General features: G+C 44.6%; 1 protein-coding gene across 1 annotated transcript; it reads right to left on the bottom strand.

Annotated features, from left to right (window-relative positions):
- Positions 1–10,542: 10,542 nt before the first annotated feature.
- LOC310697697 (zinc finger MYND domain-containing protein 19-like) lies at positions 10,543–19,051 on the bottom strand. Its single transcript, XM_083484401.1, has 6 exons — positions 18,682–19,051; positions 17,412–17,471; positions 14,563–14,669; positions 13,180–13,320; positions 12,485–12,665; positions 10,543–11,252 (listed from the first exon to the last, which is right to left on the bottom strand). The coding sequence occupies exons 1-6, from the start codon at positions 18,730–18,732 to the stop codon at positions 11,109–11,111; spliced, it is 684 nt and encodes a 227-aa protein (XP_083340527.1). The 5' UTR covers positions 18,733–19,051; the 3' UTR covers positions 10,543–11,108.
- Positions 19,052–19,521: the final 470 nt, after the last annotated feature.

The raw sequence follows: 19,521 nt of genomic DNA, 5'->3' as shown, positions 1-19,521 counted from the left end.
AGGAACAGTAGGAAGGAACAGTTTACAGCCTCAAAATAAAATAGGAAAAAAGCCTCTTCCCCTGTTTACACTTCCCCCCCTTCTCCAGCCAGTCGCTTTGTTTTCCATGTGCTCTTGGCCTTTTGACCTTAGGCTCAAGTTTAATGGAGGCACATGGTTTTATTTTACTATTTACCAAACTCTTAATCATGTAGGGTCTGTGTCAGCCTGTAATTCCAGCTTTTACGACTTTGAGAATTGTTTTCTGCTATAAATTGAAAGGGGGGGGCCTTGTCTAGGAGGAAAACATTGCCAAGGCTCTCTGAACAGCTGGTCTGCCTGGCATGAAACTTTTGAAAGTCTAAGCCCATTTACCTGATCAAGATATAAGCCAATATATGCCTTGATTAAAAATGCAGTCTATATTCAGATGCCACATTCCCCCCTTTTCAAGCTCAAGGACCTTGCTACCAAGCGTCCTGAATAGCTTGAACTGCATCATATTCCTGAGTTAAAGCTGTGTATAGGGCCATGATATGAGGTAGAGTTTCATTCGAAATCATCTTGCTAATTGTACTTCTAAAACATGAAATGATACATGGCATCATACATAAAACCATTATCACTACTGTCAAGAAAAACAAGCAAGACAATAATATCCCTTTGAGTCCTGTGACATTGGGTAACCAATTGGTTAGCCATCCCATATTTGTACTGGGACATGTGCTATATTCTCCATCTTTGTGGCCAACACACGGATTGCCTCACCATTATCAGAAATGTTAAAGCAACAGGCATTCCCTGTCAAGTTCAAGACTCCACATAGGCCTCCCTGCTTGGCAAGTACATAATCCATTCCCATTTTCAGCTGCAAAATAGCGGCTCTACTTTCATCCAACTGTTGTGCAATAAGTCTCAAACTCTGGGCCGTTGCATTGGTTACAAGTTCCACTACTGCTTGCAATCGAATTATTCTGTTTAGATTATAAATAGGATCCCGTGCCCCTTGTATGAGCTCACCAGGATTCCAGGAGGCAGGATCATAATAGGCTATAATGCGCTCTGGTGGCCAATCATCAGTACCGCTCCAACTCTGGGTACTTCCTCCTGCTATACGAGAAATATCAGCGTTTCTTCATATTCGCTTAGCTGAACTAGTGGGCAAAATCCACATTGGTGGTAATACCCATCCCAGGAAACAAGTCCCACTCCATTTGGAAGGGAGTTTCTTGTATGCCCATTCTCCACATATTCACCACAACCATCGGGTCTGAGGGTTTTGGTATGTGGAGTGCATAAGGCAAAATATCAAAAGAGGTAGAGAGTTCACAGTGCAGTATGTTAGATTGCCTTTTTCTGTCACAGTTATGTTCCATACCACTTTCCATGCATGAATAAAAGGAGGTGCACAGGGCAAGGTATTCCGAGTTCGATAGGTAGTACCGTTTGCCCAGGTATGACTATTCTTAATATAATCCCAAGTATAGTGACAATGAGAAGAGCCTATCATGGTAGAATCAGCTGCATCTGATGATTTATGTACACAGAATTCCCCTTGTACAGGTATAACTCGTAATGGTTTAGTTGAGTTCCATCCGGGGAAATTCTGTACTTCTGCTTGGTGTGGCATTTCGCTTACCATACCAATGGCATCTAATGGTATCGGTAATAAGGGCATACCTCCCTCTGAATCATCTGGCCCAAGAGAGCAAACAAGGCAATTGGTCCTATTTGCAACACTGGCTACCATTTCAGCTAAACCTACCCACATATTGTGGTCATAGCGGAATCCATATTTAGCAAATTTGGTCAGATTCAAGGACCCTTCCCCTTCCCAAGGGATCAGGATTAATAATAAAATCATGTTGATGTCTAGCATATGCATTCCTTCCACAAAAGATTACCTTATTGTGATAGCATAAATATTAGTCCCAATATAATTCCCCCAGTGACAGGAATGGGGAACCACCAAGACCAAAACATATATCCCAAGGATCCCCAATGTGTAATATCCCTGATAATTGTTCCACAAGGGGGCAGTCAATCAATTGTATAAGAGAATCTTCCCTCTCACAGTCGCTGGTTCAGACGCTCCTCAAGCTTCAGGCGTGCGCAGGTCAGCCAGCTTCCAGGTTTGTGGCTGCAGCAGGCCGGTCGTCTAATGTTGCCCGTGACCTAGCCCGTTCCCCGTAGGGCTAGATACAGGGGTTTTTGGAGAGAGTCAGTTTTAAAGGATTAGAGGGGTCACCTTTGCACGTCCAACTGCCTTCGGACTTCTTCAAACGGGAGTGATGAATCCAGGGGGTCACCTCAGCTACCTTCACCGCTGTTGGAGTAGAGAGCAAGACGGTGTAAGGTCCACGCCACTTAGGTGCAAGTGGATCACGTTTCCACTCTTTCACCCATATGCTATGCCAGCCTGGAGCTGATGAATCGGCTTGGCAATGCTGCACGGCGTGCGCTCGAGGGCCCACCTGTTAAGATAAAAAAAACAAACAAACACGGGAGAGAGACAAAAACACGGGAGAGAGATTGCACTTATCCCTGTGTCACATGGTCTCCTATTTGTTTGAGGTCAGTTGGAATATCCTGAACAAAGGAGGACGGCCTCCCATACAGGAGCTCAAAAGGTGACAACTTAAGTCTTTTTGTGGGTGTGCACCGAACACGAAACAGTGTTATGGGTAACACGTCTACCCTCCTGAGACTTTAGACATATTAGTGGGCTTCTGGCATGCCCTGCAGATACCTTGCACAAGCGTCTGGCGATAGGTGGTAAGCCTGGCCAGGTGAATTGCATTGTTTGGATCCCAATTAGGATCTTCCAAGGGAAAGTTTTCCTGGAGATGACGGTCAATATTATAAATATTTCCCACTCTGGCCTGCTCACGCAAATATATCTGTGCCTTTTCAATTATGTCTCTCCTTTCCTCAGTGGTGAAGAGAGTATTCAGGAGCTGGCGACAACCTGTCCAAGTAGGACTATTAGTATTTACTATTGAAGTCACCAAGTCCATCATAGCCTGAGGTTTTTCTGCGAAAGATGGGGTGTTTTCCAATTCATCAGATCCGTAGTTGTGAATGGAATATACTGGAGGATCGAAGTTCGAGGTGGCCGTGGTCCGGGTTGCCCGTTAACCAGCACAGGCTCCTCAAGTGCATCAAATACTCTTCTAAGAGTGGCTACTACGTGACCTTTTTCTTCGCTTTGCTCTAGGGGCCTCAAATCATAGGGGATGATATTTGTACCAAGGCGTTCTTTTAGCAGCTTTATACGCCTGGCTGTATTGCTTGCTGACCGATAAAGGTCTCCCTGTAACTTCTGTAATAATTCTCTAGGACTTGGATGTACAGGGGTTTGGGGTAGGCAATCAGTTGTTCCATTAAAGGAGACTGTAGATGGAGTTCCACTGGGACTCACAGGTGGAATAACCACTTCTGCTTGGGCTTCATTATAGGACTCCAATGCCTCCTGAAGATATTTATCATAATCTATCAAGGAATCAAGTTCTGTGACTCCACCCCCATTATTCATTCCACTTTCTTGCCTTGGGGTTACAACTGGTGGAGGGTTTGAATTAGGCTCCCTTCGATGTGGAGCATAGGGTGGAGGTGGAAGCAGCTCTTCCTCTGGTCCCTCAAAAATGGGTTTGAGTTTATTTGGCAAGATTCCTTTCCTAGCTTCGGCTTTTACAGCCAATAATTTGCATCGTTGGACTTTGCATTCCCTTATCCATGGAGGATTTTTATTTAATGTGCTCAGCCAAGAATCTATATATGAAAATTGTTCTGGGCACCCTCCAGTTTCTTTGGCGATGTTAGACCAAAGTTTGCTTACTAAATTTATATCAAAGGTTCCCTGAGATGGCCATCCAGTATTTTGCTTCGGCCACTCTAGTTCACATAACGTTCTCAAGCGTTCTGGCGTCATTTTGACTCCATATGCCCCTGAGAAGGCTTTCTTAAAATTATTTAACATACATTCAAAAGGTGTATTTCCCCCCTTTGAACCCCCAACTCCCATTGTATGGCCCTGTGAAGTATCCACTCAGTCACTCACACACACACCTTACTGGGAAACGAAGTAGTACTCACTCCACACTTAGGTCAGCTACACATTGTACTTTCTCACACATGCAATGCGCCAGATACTTCACCACACACTACCTCCCATTCTTCCCTTTTCCCCCACCAGACCACCATCTGATATACCCAGCCACCTAGCGTACTCAGTTCCCCTTTACTGAGACGCAGAAGTTTGATCAGGACTTCTCTTCCTCCCAATTAATTGGAGGGCCAAAACCCCTTAGTGCACTTACCCTTAGCTGGTTCCCTGTTTATTTCTCTGGTCCCCCCCGGTCCGTCGCCGTCAGTGGGCAGGGTATCAGACAGACGAGACTGCTGCGTTCCCCTGGAAAAATTTTTCCAGTGCGCGCTGGGTAGGCACAGTTGTCCTCTCTCTTGTACCCCGTCCAGTGAGGCGAAGGGGCTGCGTTCCAGCAGACCACTTATCCGAGTCGCAGGCACCATAAAATGTAGCACCCTGCTTGTGGTTAACACTTAGCTGGAATGAAATATTCAACGCAGCAACAGAGAAATTAAAATAATAATTTATTTGTCAGACAAATAAATGAGAGGCACAGTGGTATATGGTTACCAAGCTCTGGCCTGGCCTCCTGCCATTATGGCCAGCACTTATATTTCCTTAATCCACCCCCCTTTGCTCCTCCTGTGGCCGCCTCTGTTCAATCAGCCTGCTTGAATTTCCTATTGGCTGATTGCTATAACCAATTTTAAGATACACCCATATCCTCCTGTCCTTATACGGAACACAAAGAGCTATATATTGTTACATCTATAAATGACAAATAAGTAGTAATATATCTTACATGTGTCTCAACAAGGAATCTTAATTACCAGCTCACCTCTTGCCTTCCTTGCCCTATTGCCTTCTAAAACAAATGGTTAATAATTTTAAATTTTTATCTTGAACAGATGTCAGAGACCTTGGGTTCATATTCTCATGCATCATCAATGAAATATCTCCTTTTGGAGGTCTTTAAACAAATGTCTGACAACTAATATATCAGGATAGCTCGGATGGCGTCTCATTTCTGGCAGGGGGGCTAGGCTGGCTGACTTAATTTCAGGATAAATCTAGCATTTCTTAAATCCTTTGCATAATTACATTTAAGCCAGCATATTTAAACTTCCTCAAAGTAAAAAGGAAGGAACAGTAGGAAGGAACAGTTTACAGCCTCAAAATAAAATAGGAAAAAAGCCTCTTCCCCTGTTTACACTTCCCCCCCTTCTCCAGCCAGTCGCTTTGTTTTCCATGTGCTCTTGGCCTTTTGACCTTAGGCTCAAGTTTAATGGAGGCACATGGTTTTATTTTACTATTTACCAAACTCTTAATCATGTAGGGTCTGTGTCAGCCTGTAATTCCAGCTTTTACGACTTTGAGAATTGTTTTCTGCTATAAATTGAAAGGGGGGGGGCCTTGTCTAGGAGGAAAACATTGCCAAGGCTCTCTGAACAGCTGGTCTGCCTGGCATGAAACTTTTGAAAGTCTAAGCCCATTTACCTGATCAAGATATAAGCCAATATATGCCTTGATTAAAAATGCAGTCTATATTCAGATGCCACAAAACTGGATATGAATTTGCTGAACTAAATTTTAAGAAAAGGGATACAAAAAAGGGAGGCGTGAGGAAGTCAGGAAAATAAGTTAACTAAAGAGAAATTTAAAAAGAGGGAGTTTTGTTTTCTTTTTTATGTGTTTTTTTCCCTTTTTTCCTGTCTTTTTTGTGTTTAATGTTTGTATTTTTGTATTTTGTAATTTTGTATTTTTCTGTTTTTGTATTCTTTTGAATCTCTTTATTGATAAAACCTAATAAAATATTATTAAAAAAAACAAACATACCAAGCCCCTCCAGATTCCAAACATCATGATGAGGATCTCTTTGAAGTTCAATCTTTTGCACCAGAGACTGTACATACTGCGGGTTTTTCCCCAGCTTCGTCAGTTCAGAGCGTGTCTGTTTGTTTTCCAAATCTTTATATTTTCCCAAACAGATGCATCCGGCTATGGGGTGGCGTCGCAGGAGTGTCAGTCCGTCCCTTGCTCCGTGACCCAGTGCCCCTGCCGTCTGCCACATCGGCAATCTGGAGCAAACCGCGGGTCATCAAGACAGTCCTCCCCTGCCCTGGGAAGGCTGCCAGGGCTAATTACCCCCACATCAGCCCTGAATTATCGGAATGGCTGAGGTCTGATCGTGTGGGATCCGCCATTTTCCACCGCCGGAAACAGGAAGCCAGGGATTGTTTTTCTCGATTCTCTGCCGTTTCACTTTTTTGCAAACCACTTTGAGGGATTATTTTTGTGTAAAAAAACGACAACACAATCAGGTGGTGCATTCAATTTTATTTAAAAAACAAACAAACAAACAAACAATAAAACAAAAGATATAAAAAAATATTGTTTTAAATGTTGAAACCTGCCCTAGGGACCTTAGGGTTAAGGACGGAAAATAACAACAACAACAACAGTGGGGGTGCAAATATCCAGAGTGTGGGGGTCAGGTGGGATTGCTATGAGGAATTATGAAATATGGAGCAAGCAATTGTGTCCGCAATGAAAGCATTGCGTTGACTGGGCTTGATTGACAATAATTTATGATCAAATCCCACAAGCCTCTGCACCTCTGCCATTTGCTTTCTCTACGCCTGACAGGCACGTATAAGCATTCTAAATACACAGGCCAGTTGCTTCACCAAGCATCCTGGGTCATAAAGATAGAAGGTAGCTTTGATGTAGTTTGTTAATCTTTAGGTAGATCTTAAGGGCCAGGAAGAGAGTTCACAAGGAGATGGTAAATACCCTTTCCTTGCCATCCTTCCTTCCTTTCCTGCCTGTTTATGATCTCCGGGGTTTTGCTGAATGCATTCCTCCTTTAGTCCTGTTTTATTTACTCTCAGATATGTATGCATGCTCAATGTAGTCTTTTGTAGTTAAAAGGTTTTCTTCTGATCTGACTTTGTCCCATGTGGGGTTTTTTTAAATGCTCAGAGGATATCTGATTGGTTCTTACGAACACTGTATAAAAAGTTCTTTTTTGAATAAAATGACCTGGACCAAAGGGGTGGACAGGATTATTATTGGCACTTCCTCCCAGAGCCTTGCTGGTCAAGCCTTGTGTGTATTTTTATTAATCAGAGTTCAATCCTTCCTTGCTTTTGGGACGCAACAAACAACGGTGGTGGTGGTGAAGATGGTGGAGAGAAAGGTGGCCCAAGTAGCCGGGCGAGTGAGCCCTCCCCACAATGGACATCTTCCTAGACCGAGGGAGAGGAGAAGGAGACGCTTCAGGTTGTCTCAGGCCTGGAGAGGAGGAGGGAAAGGCCGAGGGGGGGGGGGCAGCGGTAGCGAGCGAGCGATCGTCCTGGCCCAGCCTCGTCTTCCCTTCCCAGCCGCCACCTCGCCTCATTCACTCCCCTCAGAGGCGGGGAGAAGATTGTGGGGTGGCTGCCGCGTTTTCACCTCGCCTCCGTCGGGAATCGGGACGGCCGTGGGGGGCCTGAGGTGGGGCGTGCTGTGGTGCTGATGGGGAGGCTGAGAGGGGCTTCTTCACCCTTGACACACGGATAGCCTGCATGATGTTTCTTTGTGTGTGGGAGGGAAACGGGGTGGAGGATTAAGAGACGCCCCCCCCCACCTTATGTGGGGCTTTCTTGATGTCTAGTGTGTGGGGTGTGTGTGTTAAAGTTTGTTACCATGTTATGTATTTTTGTGTTTTAATATTGCAAAAGCGCTGTGTGTTCCTCAGATGAAGGGCAGTCTAGAAATGTCATAAGTAAAAATAAAATTGTGTTAGGCTCTGCTGTGTAAGGAGTGTGTTGAAAGAAGGGGAGTTTTAAAGTCTCTTTCTCATGGATTTCAGGGTGACTGAAGTACAGTAAGTTGGTCAATCAATAAAGAGTGACTTATGTACATATGAGGTGGAGCAACTACTGCTGCTTGGAAGTGTAGATATGAAGGCATCTGCGGGGGAAGGCACGAAGCCTATGTGGAACAATTTTAAAATGAGATGGAAGAGACCACGATGTTTACAAACTATGGGAGGATGCACTGAAAACAAAAAGGTATTGACTTCAGAACTCTCTTGTACGTATTTTGAGTTTTGATAGCTGCAGCTATTCTTTTCTCTGCTTATCCTGCTCTTCCTGTTAGCCACTCAAGTATCCCTTTGATAAAGGGTGGGAGAGAAAAGTGACACATTTCCCTTGTTCAATATAGCTACAGGCAAAACACAGAAATAAGTGGCCAGATTCAAGTATACCCAAGAAGCAATGATTTCCTTTGACTGATAAGTCTTGAAAAACAGGCTCAAATTGGGGGCACTTCAGGGTAGAGAAACATTGGCCACTGTCAGGAGAGCCTAAACTAGCATTCCACAACATTGCTTCTACAGAAGACAGTGATGGCCACCAATTTAATGTGTAAAAAAAAAAAAAAAAGGATTAGAGACAAATTCACAGAGGCAGCCATTGATGGCTACTAGCCACAATGCCTCTATGCTCTGCCTGCTGTCAAAGGCGGGAAGGCTTCTGAATACCAGCGGGTGGAAACCAAAGGTGGGTAGAGTGCTTTTGTATGTGAGTCCGACTTGCATCAGGTTGGCCACTGTGAGAACAGGATGATGGAGCAGATGGGTCATTGGCCTGATCCAGCAGTCTCTTCCTATGCTCTTTATCTTGTACCCTCCAGCTGCTTTGGACTACAACACTCATCAGCCCCAGCTGGCAGGGCTCAGTTGATTTAAGCTCTAGTCCAAAACGGCTAGAAGATGAATAATCATGGAAAGCTTCCTATAAACCACTCTGCTAAGGTTGCAGTACAGGCCTGCCCAGCAACTACAGTGGTACCTTGGGTTACAGGCGCTTCAGGTTACAGACTCCGCTAACCCAGAAATAGCTTCAGGATGAGAACAGAAATTGGGTCACGGCGGCAGCAGGAGGCCCCATTAGCTAAAGTGGTACCTCAGGTTAAGAACAGTTTCAGGTTAAGAACAGACCTCCGGAACGAATTAAGTTCTTAACCCAAGGTACCACTGTACTTTTATTGGTGGGTCACATGTCTATGCCACCACCACCCCAGCCCACAGTGAAATGCCAAAAACCCTCCTAGTTGTTACTGCAGCCACGTCTAACATCCATGTTGCTGCTAGGAGGGCCACAAGGTACTGTTCATGGAGACTGAATTGGTGACAGGCGTTTCAGTTACTGATCCCCACACTATAGATAGATGAAAAGAATAGGTTCCTACTCTGGACTTAGAAACTGGCCTACCAGGACTTACCTGCCTTGGATCCAGATATCAATCAGCAACACATGGGCTCATTGTGGCTGGGTAGAGGTAGTCTCAACAGGAACCATGCTCTCCCCATGATTTGCATGGATGGGGTCTTCTATGTTTGCACACAAGAAATCAAGCCCACCTTACACTAAGGGTCAAATATCAGGTCTGTTTCCACTTACTGCTGATGGTGGTAAACAATTACATTCTTCCACCCATCTCCAATTCTGAGCCATATATTGGTATGGGCATAAATAGAACCTGTCACACAGACACCTGGTTTTAAGTCAAGTGTCTCATGGAGTTCCACACATAGATACGTGCAGAGTCACTTAGTTTTTGCAACTTTAAAATACCTTGCTTTGAGAAATGTAGTGGCATCCCTTCACTGGACCACTGGCCTGTCTCAGAGAATACACAACTTATTATTCTACCTACTTAAACTACTCAAAGCAAGTTTGCCTTTTAAAAAAAGTCTTACACTACTTTTAAAAGGTTTAGGTCTCCAGAGGCAGGAATGAGCAATCTGTTGCCTTCCAAACGTTGTTGGGCTACAACTCCCATCATCCCCAACTATGCTGATTGAAGCCGATGAGTCCAACTACATCTGGAAGGGCAGATTCCCTATCCCTAAACTCGGGGTAGGTGGGGGGACAGAGGAGAGATGTGGAGGGGCAGCCACCAAGTAGGTATGCAAGAGTACGGCAGAGAGTCCTGGTTTGGCACATAGATGCTACAATAAGAAACTATTCCCTGTTCATCTTAAAAGATTACAGCAGGACAAAAGGGGAAGGGGGGGACTAACAATAATGCTGTACTGGCCTAAATTCAACAGTGACATGCCAATATAGAATTTCCTATGACTGTACGCCTTTCAACGAGAAAGAGGGTCATCAGTCACCAATCCCGAACCTCTGCTCATGGAAGCCTGCTTGCACCTTCACCTTACTGCCCATGGTTCCTTGTGGAGTGGTGGAAATATCATTAGGAACTATGATAACCAGGATGGGGGGGGCATGATTGCCTCTACAAACAGATGGGGAAGAACAGTGATGGGAAGCAGCTAAGCAGCTCAGCGGCTTTTGCAATCTTCAGAGGAAAGTGTCATTCATGGGGGTGGGGGGGACAGACCAGCAACATGCTGTTGATGGTGGTGGACAATCATTCACAGCTGCTCAAGTTTTTAAAAGAGCAAAAAAGGCAGCCAATCCATTCCAATCCTTTACTTGCAAACACAACGTTCCATGCAGAGTTGTTCAGATTTAACTGCTGATGTTCTGAGCTAGCTCCCCAGGCCTTCTCCTAGCCACAGGGGAAGGAAAAGCTTTTTTTTGTTTGTTTCTCTTTTTGCTACTGGACAGTTATTTCAACCAACAATGTGTTCTCACTTGAACATTACAGTAAATGAGTCCTATGTAAGAGACATTCTAACAAAAAAACAAAACAAAACAAAACCTCTGTACATAACTTTACAAACATATTAACATATAAATAACAGAAAGCTTCCAAGCAGGAGCGCTTCCCCAGTAGTCTTTTTTTCCTTTTTTCTTCAGACGTTTTCTTTTTTTAACACTGGAAGGGAAGAGTCAGTACCTTTCCTCAAGCATCACAGGGATTGGTTTGTCTTTCTATATATATATAAAAATCTCTCTCCTCTCTCTCTCTCCTTTTTGTCAGTGCCTCTGGCTTCAAGTGAGCAGTCCGTGCAAAGTGGGCACCTCCTCCTTAACCTTCTGGGAAGGTGCCCTGTGGGGCTAAGGCCTCAGCCAGCTCGTCATCGTTCTGGTCCAAGCTCTTGCTGAAAGACTCGCTTCTTCTCCCGACAGTGCTTCTTGTGGGCCGGCCAGTCTTTCTGCTGGCACTGCGAGCCGCAGTACCGTGCGACCTGGCACCGCCCACAGATGTTAAATTCACGTAACTGGAGAGAGGAGTACGGGACAAAAATCAGTATCCCTTTTCAGGGCCCCTAGAGAAAGAAAACCACCACCCTCCCAAAAAAAAGCCAACCAAAAGGGTCCTAAGGTGGCCAGTCCCAGTGCAATCTTTGTAGGAACTAAAGCAGGCCTGGTCAGGATCTGAGTAGAACAGCCTGGGAACCCTACAAAATGCTGCCTTGATTTTCATTGTGGATAAAATATTATCCAGCCCCCACTGGTGCATTTCTCTTGTTTATGAACCTGAAGGTCTCATTATGAGTGTCTTCTTCTTCTTCTGCACCCCCACCCAATCTTACACATTCTGAATTCAATGGGACTGAGTAAACACGTACAGGACTGCACTCTCAATTTCTTTCCCTCATGGTCTACAACAAGGATAGGGAGCTGTGTTGCTCGCCACCCCCACCTCCTGCATTGGCTAGGTTGAATGGGGCTGAGGGAGTTTCAAGCTGCAGTTCCCCACCCCTGGGTTTATAACTATGGCTTTGGAACATAGAACACTACCTTACACTAAATCAGACTAGTATGGCCCAGTTCAGTGTACTGCCTATGTTGCACAGAAGCAGTGCTCCAAAGTTTCGAGCAGTGGTCTTTCACAGCTCTAGCAAGAGACTGAACCTAGGACTCAAAACCGATGCTCTCCTGCTGAGTTCGAGAACGCTTCTATATCCACAGACCTATTTACATATTTTCCTCCACAAAGCATCCAAAACTGTCATCAGAGGAACAGATTCCCTTTGTACAGGTTATCTTTTCGGGTGACTTCTATCCATCCTTCTATACAACAAAGTTACTTCAGTGAGGTTTAAAACCAGAGCTGTTCATTTTGATCTTGTTTCCCCATGACCCTGTCCTAAGAAAAAGTGGGCTAGGAAAAGGGGGGTTGGGCCTATGCACAACACTGACTTTTCCACACCGAGAGGTAGGATGAAGGGTTATCCAAATAGAATGGTAGCAGAGTCAGTTGTACTTCACAGAACACCACTGAGAGAGAGATGTGTCTGAAGCTTGGAAGCCGCTGGCCAGGATAACTATTTAGGCTAAAACGGTGCAGAGAAATTCCTTGCAGGGGGTACAAAGAACACACTAGCTGTGCCTAAGGACTTTTTGGTTTTTTAAAAAGAAGCAACCACACTGAAGAGGGTGAACTTGCAGCAGCCAGCCTAGAACAGGGACGGTCTTATCCATGACTTGCTTCTGGTTCTGAACGCACCTGTTTCTCAATCACTGTGCAGGGAGGGTAGTGACATTCATAGTATGTGCACGAACTCTCCTCTTCTTCCACAACATCCCCATTAGCGTTATAATAGCGTGTCACATTCAGCACCGGAAACTGTTCCTCTATGGGGTCTGTGGGAAGCTGCTGGATCGCCAGCCAGTATAAGCTTTGTTCCCTTCAAGAAAAAACAGCAAATTAAACATTTCCGCAGCAAGCTTGTGATGCACCATTGCAACATGTTAAAACTCCATCCCTCTCAAAGCAGAGAGTTGACAGTAGCCACAATCACAACATACCTTTAAAGGACTCTGATACAGCCTTAAACGGTTATGTCTTCCCCTAAAGAATTATGGAAACTTTAGCTTGTTAAGGGTGCTGAAAGTTATTATAAGGCCCCTGTTCTCGCTAGCAGACATACAATTAACAGAGTAGTTTAACAACTGATTCCTCAATTCAAGGGAACTCTTGAGAATTATTGCTGTTTGAGTGGAATAAATAACCTAGGGTGGGAGACATATCCTCCCATCTAGGGCCAGGCCAGAGAGAACTTAGCACCACAGTTTCTTCAGATGCAAAGAAACACACATAAAAAATCATCAAGGGGCTATGCAAAGAAACACGTTCTGGAGTTGTTTGACTTCCAGCCCCTTTTGTCCCTCTTGCCTGTGACACTGTTATTGAGAGTTTACCTTTGTTTACTAGAGATTTCTTCAGCTTTGGGCCTCCATCCCCATGGAACCAATCGCAGGTTGTCTAGACGATTGTCCACTGTCACTGCATTCAAATGCACGACTTGAAAGCCAGGGGCGATGCCCCCCAGATGCCTCTCCCTGAAAGAGAAGGCAAGCCAACTGCAATTCCTGAAAGGAAGAATTCTGATGCTTCTAGTTGCTTGGACTCCTATAATACATCATGGGCTGCCCTTGAAGGCAGTATGGAAACTCCAACATGCTCAAAGAGCTACTATCAGGGTTCTAACCGGGGCAGGTCATTGGAGACAACACATCTCAATGGATGCAAAAGAGCTTAACAAGCTTACTTGACTTCAAGGTGCTGGGTCTGAAAATTTAAAACCTTACACGGCATAGGACCCAAGGCATAAAGGACACCCACCCCCCTGTCCAGTTCTTAAGATCTTCTGCTGATGACCTTCTGCAGGCATCCCTGCAGTTAAGAGATAAATTGGGTGGTGATCAGGGGAAATGCCTTAGAAATACACCTGGCATCTTCTAGGTAGCAGGCAAATTCTTTTTTCTTTTAAGTCACCCAAGCTGTTAAAGGGAAAGGATCATAGCTCAGCAGTAGAGTCTCTGGATGTAGGAACCCTGGCTTCAAGTTTTGGGATAGCCCTGTGGCACTTGGATGGGTTGGCACATTTTGCATGCAGAAGGTCCCATGTTCAACCTCCAAGATTTCCAAGTAGAACTAGGAATGTCCCCTGCCTGAAACCCAGGAAAGCTGCTGCTGCTGTCAGTCAGCATAGACAGTACAGAGCTAGATGGATCAACCTCCTTCTAAATATATGGCAGTTTTGTATGTTCAAATTAGAGAGAAAAAGGGAGGAGGAAAAGATACTTTAACACACAACACAGCCCACTTTCCTTTTACATGATGGCTCAGTTGGTACATCACAGTAAACCTTAGCTAATGATTTACTGTGAATGTATTTGTCTCCCCTCTGCTCATACTAGAAGAAAACAAACCATGATCCCTTGAGCTTAGAAGATGTGTCCAAAGTAGGGACTATGGTTTGTTTCACCTCCAACAAATCACAATCAGAAACCTAAAAACAAACATTGGCTACACACTGTGGGTTGTCAGGAGAAAATCAAACCACAACCCCTTGGTTTGGACACAATGCTAAGCCAGGGATTGTGGTTTGTTTCTTCCCACCATGAATGGGGAGAGGTAATACAGACGCTATCTGCTCATGCAGAGCAAACCACGGCTTATGGCTTACCCTGACACGTGAGAGTTGCCATTATAGTGCCCATCTCCAAAGACTATACATACACATGCCTCAGCAGTCTGGAAACCTGCAGCTATGTTACCCCCTGCACAATGATACCTACCACAGTAACTCATGCAGCAGGCGTCCAAACCCTCTTCCTCGGTTTTTGTCAAATGCAAAGGCAAATATTCTAGCACCATTTCCATCTGCGTCAACCTCCATCCGAGCCTGGCCAAAGACAGAGAACACATCTCTTCATGCATTTTGTTTAAAATATTTGTACGCTCATCTAAACATCATAGCAGCTTCAAATACGAAACAAAGTAAAATGTAAGTAAAACTATTAATAGACAGAAACGTAATGGTCATTAAAACAGAAAACTGCAAACCAAGTAACAGAAATGTCAATAAAAAAAAAAGAAATAGCAAAATATTAAACACTTGGGTTAATAAAAGTTTTCTCTTGTCACATAAAAGATATTAAATGATGGTGCTATGCATATTATGACTAGGGAAAATGTTTCAGGAAAAGGGTGCCACCAGACAAGGGACTCTGTTCCCAGTCAACACTCTCCTAACATCTGAAGGCAGAGGCACTCTGAGTAGAGCCTCTAAAGTTCAAAATCAGTCAGGTCTATATCAGACGAGAGAAAGTGGGTCAATAATGGACATGGGAAATGTCAGATGAGATGCAAACTCTGCCTCAGGAACCCAGTTTATGTGCTTGAGTTAACAGACTCTATATAAGATCAGAGCCTTCTTGTTCAGTGAGCCTGAGGATATATATAAACCATGATGAGTCTCTAATTTCCCCCCAGACACCTCAAAAGCCTGTGCAGAACCTGTTGATATGAGGTAAATGAATGGGTGAAAGTGTAATGTCAGTGTATTTCAAATCTGCCCCTTTTCCAAGAGCAATACATTTTCTATGAAGCTCCCCAAACTCCAATCTAAAAATACATGAAGCCTATATACAGGTGAAACTCGAAAAATTAGAATAACTTTTCCATGATAATTTCAGTAATTCAACTTAAAAGGTGAAACTAATATATGAGATAAACTCACGACATGCAAAGCAAGATATGTCAAGCCTTCATTTGTTATAATTGTGACATTATGGCGTACAGCTGATGAAAACCCCAAATTAACAATCTCGTAAATTAGAATAGTAAATCAAATCAGCAAAACAAGGATTGCAAATAGAGCAACATTGGACGTCTGAGAAGTAGAAGCATGCATATGTACTCAGTACTTGGTTTGGGCCCCTTTTGCATCAATTACTGCCTCAATGCGGCGTGGCATGGATGCTATCAGCCTGTGGCACTGCTGAGGTGTTATGGAAGACCAGGATGCTTCAATATCAGCCTTCAGCTCTTCTGCATTGCTCAGTCTCATGTCTCTCATCTTTCTCTTGGCAATGTCCCATAGATTCTCTATGGGGTTCAGGTCAGGCGAGTTTGCTGGCCAATCAAGCACAGTAATCTCATGGGCACTGAACCAGTTTTTGGTACTTTTGGCAGTGTGGGCAGGTGCCAAGTCCTGCTGGAAAATGAAGTCAGCATCCCCATAAAGCTCGTCTGCAGAAGGAAGCATGAAGTGCTCCAAAATCTCCTGGTAGACGGCTGCATTGACCCTGGACTTAATGAAGCACAGTGGACCAACACCAGCTGATGGCATGGCTCCCCAAATCAACACTTTACACTGGACTTCAAGCATCTGGCATTGTGTGCCACCCCATTCTTCCTCCAGACTCTGGGTCCTTGGTTTCCAAATGAGATGCAAAAGTTGCTCTCATCAGAAAAGAGGACTTGGGACCAGTGAGCAACAGACCAGTTGTTGTTTTTTTTAGCCCAGGTAAGACGCTTCTGACGTTGTTTCTCATTCAGGAGCGGCTTGACAAGAGGAATACGACATTTGAAGCCCATCTCCAGGATCCGTCTGTGCGTGGTGGCTCTTGATGCACTAACTCCAGCCTCAGTCCACTCCTTGTGAAAGTCCCCAACACGTTTGAATGGTCTTTTCCTGACAATCCTCTCCAGGCTGCGGTCATCCCTGCTGCTTGTGCACCTTTTTCTTCCACACTTTCCCCTTCCGCATAACTTTCCATTAATGTGCTTCGATACAGCACTTTGGGAACATCCCAAAGAACATCAGCAGACTTCCCCATGATTGTGCTTCCTACTGAACCAGACTGAGAGACCATTTAAAGGCTCAGGAACCCATTGCAGATGTTATGGATTGAATAGCTACTGCACCTTTTCACAATATTCTAATTTTCTGAGATTGTTAATTTAGGGTTTTCATCAGCTGTATCATCACGATTATAAAAAATAAAGGCTTGACATATCTTGCTTTGCTTGTCATGAGTCAATCTCATATATTAGTTTCACCTTTTAAGTTGAATTACTGAAATAATTGAACTTTTCCACAATATTCTAATTTTTCGAGTTTCACCTGTAAAAGAAAATGCATTCTAAAGTAAAGCTACTCCTGATTCTGCAAGTGAAGGACAACTTGCCTAGTTATCCTACTTCAGAGAACAGTTTGAGTCTTTGGAGAACTTGGTACTTTTCATACAAGTCCTCAAGTCCAAACCCAGATGTCTGGATCGGGCCAAGTCCTTTTATGACCCACATGCTGTTTCAAGGGAAAATGCCTCCTCTTCTCTCTCTGCCAACTTATTCAGATAGTCATTACTGTATATGAGACCACTGGCTTTCATGAGTTTGCTTAAAGCAGGTTCCTTAGACAGTCAACCCTTCCTGTTTTTGATCTACCCTAATTACTGACCATGTCAGGTCAGGGTTCATATGGAGAGCCACAGGTTCCCCATCCCTGATCAAGAGGAATAATAGCTGACATGTGGTCCTCCCAATGCTCTTCCGACCATTGGATATGCTGACTGGACCTGATGGGAGTTTGAATTCAACACTTGGAATGTGGAAATAAGGTAGATAACATGGTTCTTACCTCAAAAGAGTAACTCTCCACAAGTGGAATGTCTTGCTCATCAATCAGTGTGTACTTTGTCTAGAATAAAAAAGGAAGGATAATTAAATACTTTATATTGTGGATACTTTTCCAATCCCTAGCAAGGCACTCTTTGTTCATTTCAGCACAACACTTTAAGCTATTCCAGGGCACATCTTACACTGAAAAGAGAAGTTTTACACCTTAAATAGGTCATTCATCTGACCGTGCATACGTCACACACTTGTCTAAACCAGGGGAAAGCTGCTCCAGGGTTAGCCTTGAGCATTCTGGGATCTCTACCTACCATTGTGTCCACAAGCCTTCTAGGAAGTCCAAATGCCAGAAAGGAGTGTACTGCCTTTCTCTTGCCTTTGGAAGTAGGAGAGGAGAGGAAGAAAGAACTGTAAAATGTAAGTTCTTGCTCAGAGACCAAAATCTGCAACTGAGAGGGGCAGCTCTGGCCCAATATAATTATACCACACAAATCAGTTAGTCTTTAAAGAGCAGTTTTGTGTTTCAGTTTTTGCTATAACAGATTAACATACAAAACTTAACCCAAACAACCTGTAAAGCAAGACACTGCACCAAGTATTGGTACACATCCTTTGTGGTCCATGTTGATTATTCCAAAAAACAAAAACAGAAAAGCACAACAACAAAAGAAAGTTACAGCAAGTATGTATAAAGAGAAATGTATCAAATCTGCACAAGAAAATAGGAAGCTACTTAGGATCAGGTTAGACTACAAATCCGTCAGTATCACCTAGTCTAACCAGTAGGCACACTCCAAAGCAGAAAGAAGCCTCTCAGATCACTTGCTATGTAACCCTTTGAAACTGCAGATGCCACCCATGTGCTCTGCCAGTGAGCTATGGACCCATTTATAGCCTGAATACGAAGTATATAAAAAGAAATAAATCTCCCCATTTGAGGCCCTCTACAGGGAGAGATGCAAAGAGAGAGTAAAACAGAGAAAAAAGACCTAAACGAAAACCAGCCTCCCGCATCCTTCTACCTACCTAAATAAATAAATAAATAAATAAATAAATAAATAATTGATCATGGAACCCCAATGACGTCACAGAGGGGTCCTGTGTGACGTAACGGAGCAGGTCAGACGCGCGAGGGGGCGGTGATGTGATAGAAGAAGGGGCGCGGATCTCCCAACATAGAACACGCGCGGGCACGGAAACACACGCACACCGCATACAGACGCGCAAATCCTATTTCTCCCACTCCGCGCCGCCCCACGGAGCCCCACGCGCACCTTGCCGGCCACCCGGCCGAGCCGCACGATGCCCAACTTGAAGTCGGTCATGGCCTTGGCCTGGCAGGGAGCGGAGAGGAGGTGGGAAAGGGGAAAGCGGGAGGAGGAGAAGGAAGAGGCGCGGGCCGGAGGGGAGACCCCGATGCCACGCGCCGCCGCCTCGCGCAGGAGTATGGGAAGCGGGGGGGGCGGGGCAGCGCGCGCCGCCACCGCTGATGCTGCCCCTCTCTTCTGCCGCCGCCACAACTCCTCCCCCTCCCCCTGCAACCTGAAGCCGCGGCCCGCCAATCAGCGTGCTAGCCGCGGCGACGCGTCATTGATAGCCGCCCGAGGGCCGCCCGGCGCGACCGAGACGCCGCATCACGTGTCCGCCGGCGGCGGCCGATGACGCACACCGCGCTCGCGGGAATTCTCTCTCACTCCCGTCCGACGAATGAGCACGGCTGAGCACGCGATGAGAACCTCCCTCCTCCGTCTTATAAAGGGCACGTCCATATATATATATATATATATATATATATTAAAACAGAGAGAGAGAGCATTATGTGCGTGGTGGGGTATCCCATATTAGTGCACGTATAGTATATTTTAGCTTTGTCTGTTTATATAAATCCTGTACATATTACTGCGTGTCTATAAAAAGTAAAATTTACGGCATATAAAGCATCTTAGTGTGCACCGATAAAATATATTGTGACATTGTTATAATAATTTTATACACACATTATGGACCACACTCCACAGAAAGCTAGTCCCTGTCCTTCAAAATTAACACACAACGATGGTTTGCAAACTATAAGGAACACCATTTCAGATGAAACCACAGCGGACCTTGCCACC

Source organism: Podarcis liolepis, assembly GCF_965112155.1.
Source record: "Podarcis liolepis genome assembly, chromosome: W".
NCBI lineage: Eukaryota > Metazoa > Chordata > Lepidosauria > Squamata > Lacertidae > Podarcis > Podarcis liolepis.
This window is presented reverse-complemented; position numbering and strand designations above follow the sequence as displayed.

Coding starts and splice junctions, on each gene's coding strand:
- LOC310697697 (XM_083484401.1), bottom strand. CDS start 18,732: ATGACCGACTTCAAGTTGGGCATCGTGCGGCTCGGCCGGGTGGCCGGC. Junction 17,472..18,681: donor TCGGCCGGGTGGCCGGCAAG/GTGCGCGTGGGG, acceptor TTTTTATTCTAG/ACAAAGTACACACTGATTGA. Junction 14,670..17,411: donor TGGAGAGTTACTCTTTTGAG/GTAAGAACCATG, acceptor GTCTTTGGCCAG/GCTCGGATGGAGGTTGACGC.